Source organism: Dasypus novemcinctus, chromosome 21 (genome assembly GCF_030445035.2).
Source record: "Dasypus novemcinctus isolate mDasNov1 chromosome 21, mDasNov1.1.hap2, whole genome shotgun sequence".
In the NCBI taxonomy this organism is placed as follows: domain Eukaryota; kingdom Metazoa; phylum Chordata; class Mammalia; order Cingulata; family Dasypodidae; genus Dasypus; species Dasypus novemcinctus.
The window spans coordinates 33,614,131-33,620,130 of record NC_080693.1 but is presented as its reverse complement, the minus strand read 5'-3'; the positions used below and the strand labels follow the sequence as shown (position 1 = coordinate 33,620,130).

Below are 6,000 nucleotides of genomic sequence, written 5' to 3'. Positions count from 1 at the left end.
CGAGGAGAGGAGAAGCGCCGAAGTGGAAACGGGGAGGGAGAGAAAGCGAGCGAGAGGAAACAGCGAAAGAAGAACGTGATGAAACTCGCCCGGGACTGAGCGGAAATCCATCCCTTGCGGGAATCGGCGGCTTTAAGGGCGGCCCCGCCCCCGCCGTGACGCCGCAGCAGGCCGGGCCGCGATTGGCCGCGGCGGGAGGGCGGGACGCGTTGCTAGGCGCCGAGGGGATCCGGCCGGCGCCCGCGGCCCGGGGCGCGGAGCTGCGGGAGCGGGCCCGGGCTGGCGGCGCTGCTGGAAGATGGGGAGCGGCGGGGACGCGCGGCCGCCCCGGCCCGGGCGCCTCCCGCTGCTGCTGTGCCTGCTGCTGCTGCCGAGCCCGGCCCGGGCGGCGCACATCAAGAAGGCGGAGGCGACGACGACGACGACGAGCGCGGGCGCGCCGGCCGCCGAGGGCCGCTTCGACCGCTACTACCACGAAGAGGCGCTGGGCGCGGCGCTGCGGGAGGCGGCGGCCGCGGGGCCCCCGGGCCTGGCGCGCCTCTTCAGCATCGGGCGCTCGGTGGAGGGCCGGCCGCTGTGGGTGCTGCGCCTCACGGCCGGCCTGGGGCCGGCGCCCCCTGACGGCGACGCGGGGCCCGACGCGGCGGGGCCGCTGCTGCCCGGGCGGCCGCAGGTGAAGCTGGTGGGCAACATGCACGGCGACGAGACCGTGTCGCGCCAGGTGCTCGTCTACCTGGCGCGCGAGCTGGCGGCCGGCTACCGCCGCGGGGAGCCGCGCCTCGTGCGCCTGCTCAACGCCACCGACGTGTACGTGCTGCCCAGCCTCAACCCCGACGGCTTCGAGCGCGCGCGCGAGGGCGACTGCGGCCTCGGCGACGACGGCCCGGCCGCGGCCAGCGGGCGCGACAACAGCCGCGGCCGCGACCTCAACCGCAGCTTCCCGGACCAGTTCCGCACCGGCGAGCCGCCGGCCCTGGACGAGGTGCCCGAGGTGCGCGCCCTCATCGACTGGATCCGCAGGAACAAGTGAGTGCCCCGCGCACCCGGCCGCGCACCCGGCCCCGCACCCGGCCCCGCACCCGGCCGCGCACCCGGCCGCGCACCCGGCCCCGCACCCGGCCCCGCACCCGGCCCCGCACCCGGCCGCGCACCCGGCCCCGCACCCGGCCCCGCAACCGGCCCCGCACCCGACCCCGCACCCGGCCCCGCACCCGACCCCGCACCCGGCCCCGCACCCGGCCCCGCACCCGGCGGACGCGCAGGCGCCGTCAGCGGGCCTGAGCGGGAGGAGCGAGGGTGGAGGGAGACCCCCGCGCCGGGGCCGCGGCCCGGGCCACGCAGCCTCCTGACCCGCTCCTTGGCAGAGACGCTCTGCCTGCAGGCTGTCGTTTGTTCGAGCTGTTTCCTGGCTTTTCTGGTCCCTGTTCTCACGCGACCGTAGAAGCCCAGCGATGGACTCGACTTTCAGGACCGCCTAGGTCTGCTGCACTCCTTTTATAGAGAAACTGTCAGTACTTACCACCGTATTACTGTAGGTACTGTGCCAAGTCACTCTGTCCATGGGCTGCGTTATCTGACATTATCTCGGCTACACCATTTATATCCCCATTCTTGCAGATGGGGAAATTGAGGGTCAGAGTGGTTCATCAACTTATATAGTAAGGAGTGTAGCTGGGACCTGGGCACAGGCAGTCCGATTCCTAGTCTTAACATCCAGGGAGGGAGACCCTAGAGATGGTAAATGACACCCCAGACTCTTCCTCTTGGTTATTTGACAGAAACCGTTCTTCCATCTTTAGCTCTGACTTCGCTAAGGGCCATATGGACAAGGCTGGGGAACTCATACAGATCCTGGAATCTTCATCTGTGAACTGCTTCACTTTAGACTCCGAGGGGTTTCTGATGTCCTTTGTGCACCTGATTAGTGCGCCGGGACTGACAAATTGTCACACTTAATACACACCTTAAATGTTATTAAGCACCGTGTGGGATTTAGAAAATTAAAAAGTAGACTCAGAAGGGCCTCAAGAAATTAGTGCATAATGAGAGACTATTATAAATACATATGAGTGTGTTTAAATACCTACTTACTAACTTTACAGGAGTTGTTCCCACTGGCAAAAATGGGTGTGGGCTGCAATAATACGGACCATCTCTATGGAAGAAGTTAGAACTTGAACTGAATACTGAGAGATAGGTAGGATTTTTCAGCAAAAGGGAGGAGGAGAGATATAAAGGATGAGGGAACTTAATCCAGATGGAATAGTGTCTGAGGTGAGCATGCTCCTCTTCCCTTTTTCAAGTTTTGGCTTTGCCAGCATATCCTTATTTGTGTCTTTCGTAACTCTTATGACGCAATAGCTAATCTTTCTGTCTTGATTTGATGAAGATTTCTGAGGACAGGTAAGATAAAGGTAATAATGAACAAAGAAATCTCTCTGTGGAACTTAGAATCATTTCTTCTTCAAGATTTCAGTTATATATATATATAGCAAATCTAGAGAATTTATGGGCATTATGATAGTTTCAGATTCTTTTTATCATTCTCCTTTCATTTTACTCCCCTTTTTAAGATCCCTTGAAGATATTTAATTTCACATACACTTTCTGAAAAGTTTTTTTCTTTCAAAAATTTGCCATGTTATGACCTTTCAATATCTACATAAGAAATATGACTTTGTTGTATACATCTTATCCTCGTAGGGATGTAAATTCTATGACTGGATTTTTCTTTTCTGTATTAGTTCTGCTGTGACCAAAAATGAAAATGAGCTTTCTCTTAGTATAAGTCACCTTGAGGCTATTCTAAATTGGAAGCTTTAAACTTTAAATCAAGAACTAAAAATTCACTCTCGTTAACTCTTATTGCCAGTTTTTAATGATTGCAAATTATGATCTGGACTGGTTAGTTCAATGATGGGAACTTGTGAGGATTTTAAAAGCTCATGTGTGTCAGTTTTATAGAGAGCAGTTATATTCTGTGGTTATGGACTACCCTGATCATACCCAAACATTTTTCAGGCATGCAACTTTAGTCCAACTGGGAAAGGAAGTAACTGTATAGTGTATCCTGTCTTCAAAATTACACTCAAAATACATATTCTTTAATGGTAATCAAAAACAAAGCACATTGTTTTATGTATAAAATTAAAAAGACAAGCACACTACAATTTTAGATTGATACCTAAATGTAGAGTTAACATTATGTATAGGAAATTTTTTTAAAAACCCAAACATCTGTTAGTCTATATGGGAAAATTACTTTTTTCAGTGTATTTGTGAAGTAAATCATTTGAGTAATTTCTTGGTATCCTGTTCACGCAGCTATCTTAGAAATAGATTTTTGTTGTTATTTTGAATATGTAAAATTTTAAAGACTCATTTCTTTCTGCTTAGTTAAGTTTCTTTTCTTTAACTTTATGCTTCATCCAGTGGGTGTGTTTTGTACTATGGATAAATGAAACAAATATTTAGGAAAATATACCAGATTTTAACTCCATCATTAAAAAAATAGATTTTATAGTTTACTTGTTTCCCATATTTTGGCACACTTGCCTTCTTTAGATATACCTGCTTTGACTTTAATAGGAGACTAGCATATAAATTACTTTTTGGTATGTTTATACAAAGTATTGTATTGTTTGGGGTGAATGCAGATTTTTGTTTTTTGTTTTTGGCTTGTTTGTGTGCATGTCTACACTTTCCTGAAGAATTGAGGTTTCTTAAAAAATTTTTAACTTATCTGTAGGGTTATCTGGAGGGTATGATAGAATTAACTTAGAGATTGACTTCTTAATATGTATGTTCTTGTTTATAATATTGATAATATACTTAACAGCAACTTTAAATCTTATGCAATAATGATAGATGATACTGACGTGAAATATGAGAAACACTTGAGATAATTGATTTGATTGGAAACCATAAAATATCTTTCCAGTAAGATTGGAGTTGATATACAAAGTAGGTTTAACAAAGACTGAAAGCAATATTCTTCTGTCCACTATAATTGGTATCACTTTGTTTTGAAATCCTCTCTATAAGAGTGGCATTGGTACTTTTAAAACTATTTATATAGAGTAAGGAAAATCTAATAATTGAATTTTATTGTTTGGTAGATTGTTGCAAGTGTCATTTCATTGTAAAAGTATTTTTAAGTTCTAACAGTATCTCTGAGAAGTGTTACAGGAAATGTTCAACATGATGCAAAACTTAGTATTTTGTAGAGCATCTTGGATTTTAAAGTTTTAATAAATATGTGAAGTAGTGTGCTTCACTTATTTAGACTACTCAGTTATACGTTTTATTCCACTGGAATATGAGCACCAAGAGGGCTTTTTTTTTTTTTTTAATTTCGTTGGCTAATGTATCAGTGCCTAGAACAATGTTTTACACATAGTTGACACTCAAGAAATATTTGTTGCTGAATGGTTGCCTGAACTGGACTTGTAACTTTCTCAAAGTAATTGGGGGAAAAAAGTACTTAAATTAGTTTAGGCACAAACCTACAAAGTAATACCTTAGTTTGAAGGAAACATGGGATGGGTGTGTGTGTGCACGCATATGCTTAGAATGTTAGAAAATGCTTTTTGTTTCGATATCATTCTATCATCTAAGGCCTGGCAGTGAACTGGGGAGTAGAATGATAGTCTATAATGCAGTGATTCCCTAAACAGGATGCTAGATGTCTCCAAAGGAATGAACATTTGTTCATCTGGTGCTATAAACAATCATGCTAGGAGATGCTTCACGTGTACTACCTTATTTCATTCTCATAACAACCCTGGGAAGGAGCTAGCATTAATTCCCATTTTACAAATGAGGGAGAAACTGCAGTTCAGTGAATTTAGAGGCAGTGACTTCTGATCATATTACTGGTAAGCAGCAGATATAGGAGAGTGAATGTTCTTACCCACATTTGTCTGGCTCCAAAAGCTTCACCAAATGACATTCTCCTCTAGTGTCTGGGAGAAAAGCTAATTATAATTGTATTAGTTTTTATTTAGTCCCTTTTCATAACTTCTCTCTCTTGATTAACAAATTCTGAGTTACGAGTAATTTTCACTGTTTGATCTCTTCTGGGATGGTACTAATCATACTTAACTTTTCAAATTAGACATACAATAGATTGAATTCTTTCATGCATTTAGAGAGAAATATTATATGTAACAGGCTTCTTGCTTTAGAACTTGTGGAGGCCAGTTAGTTTCAACTACAGAAAGATGAAGCAAAAAAAAAATCCAGTTTAGAGTACAAATAAAGAAATGTTTAATCTCTACTCATAGTAATGGCTTGAACTGTTACATAACAGAAATATGCATAAATAGGACATGTGCATGTTTTTACCTTTAGTGAAAGTTTGTTCCCTTAGAAGTAGAAACATAAAAAATTGTTTCTTTTATGGTAGCAACCTTGTTTCCCTGTCAGCTTATCTCTTAGCCTCCTAATAAGAAACCACTTCTGCAGTGATGCAGTGGAGGACTGGTCTTTGATGCACTGTATTGTTTTTCTCTGAAAGTAGCTCAGCATATCAGAGTTTTTCCCCCTTTCTTTTCTTTTTGCAAATCTTCTCAAAGTGACTTCGCTCTTGAAAATATGAGTATAATATATTGTGAAACTACAGTGAGGCAAAACATCCTTTTTAAAATTAGACTTCTTATCTCAAAAATTCTCTTTGGACAGTAAATATGAAAATCATAAAAGTTGTTAACCTAACTCATGTATTCAACAAATATTTCTTTTTACCAGCCATGCCTTCTATGAAATTGGTACATTATGAAATACAAGTATTAGGCTGAACTATATGAAATTTTGTGGGTCAGAAAAGGTCAAATATTGGCAAGTTCACATTCATCCTAATACATGAATTTGGAATATTTTCTTTCTTTTTTTTTTTTTAAAGATTTATTTATTTATTTAATTCCCCCCCCCCCCCTCCCCTGGTTGTCTGTTCTTGGTGTCTGTTTGCTGCGTCTTGTTTCTTTGTCCGCTTCTTTTGTC

The 6,000-nt window shown here is 44.6% G+C and overlaps 1 protein-coding gene across 1 annotated transcript in view; it reads left to right on the top strand.

The window, feature by feature from the left end:
- Positions 1 to 283: 283 nt before the first annotated feature.
- CPD (carboxypeptidase D) overlaps positions 284 to 6,000 on the top strand; it is a 94,259-nt gene continuing 88,542 nt past the window's right edge. Inside the window, exon 1 of the mRNA XM_058283797.1 lies at positions 284 to 1,026. Coding sequence (XP_058139780.1) covers positions 299 to 1,026 — 728 coding nt within the window. The 5' untranslated portion in view covers positions 284 to 298. The remainder of the gene's footprint in view (positions 1,027 to 6,000) is intronic.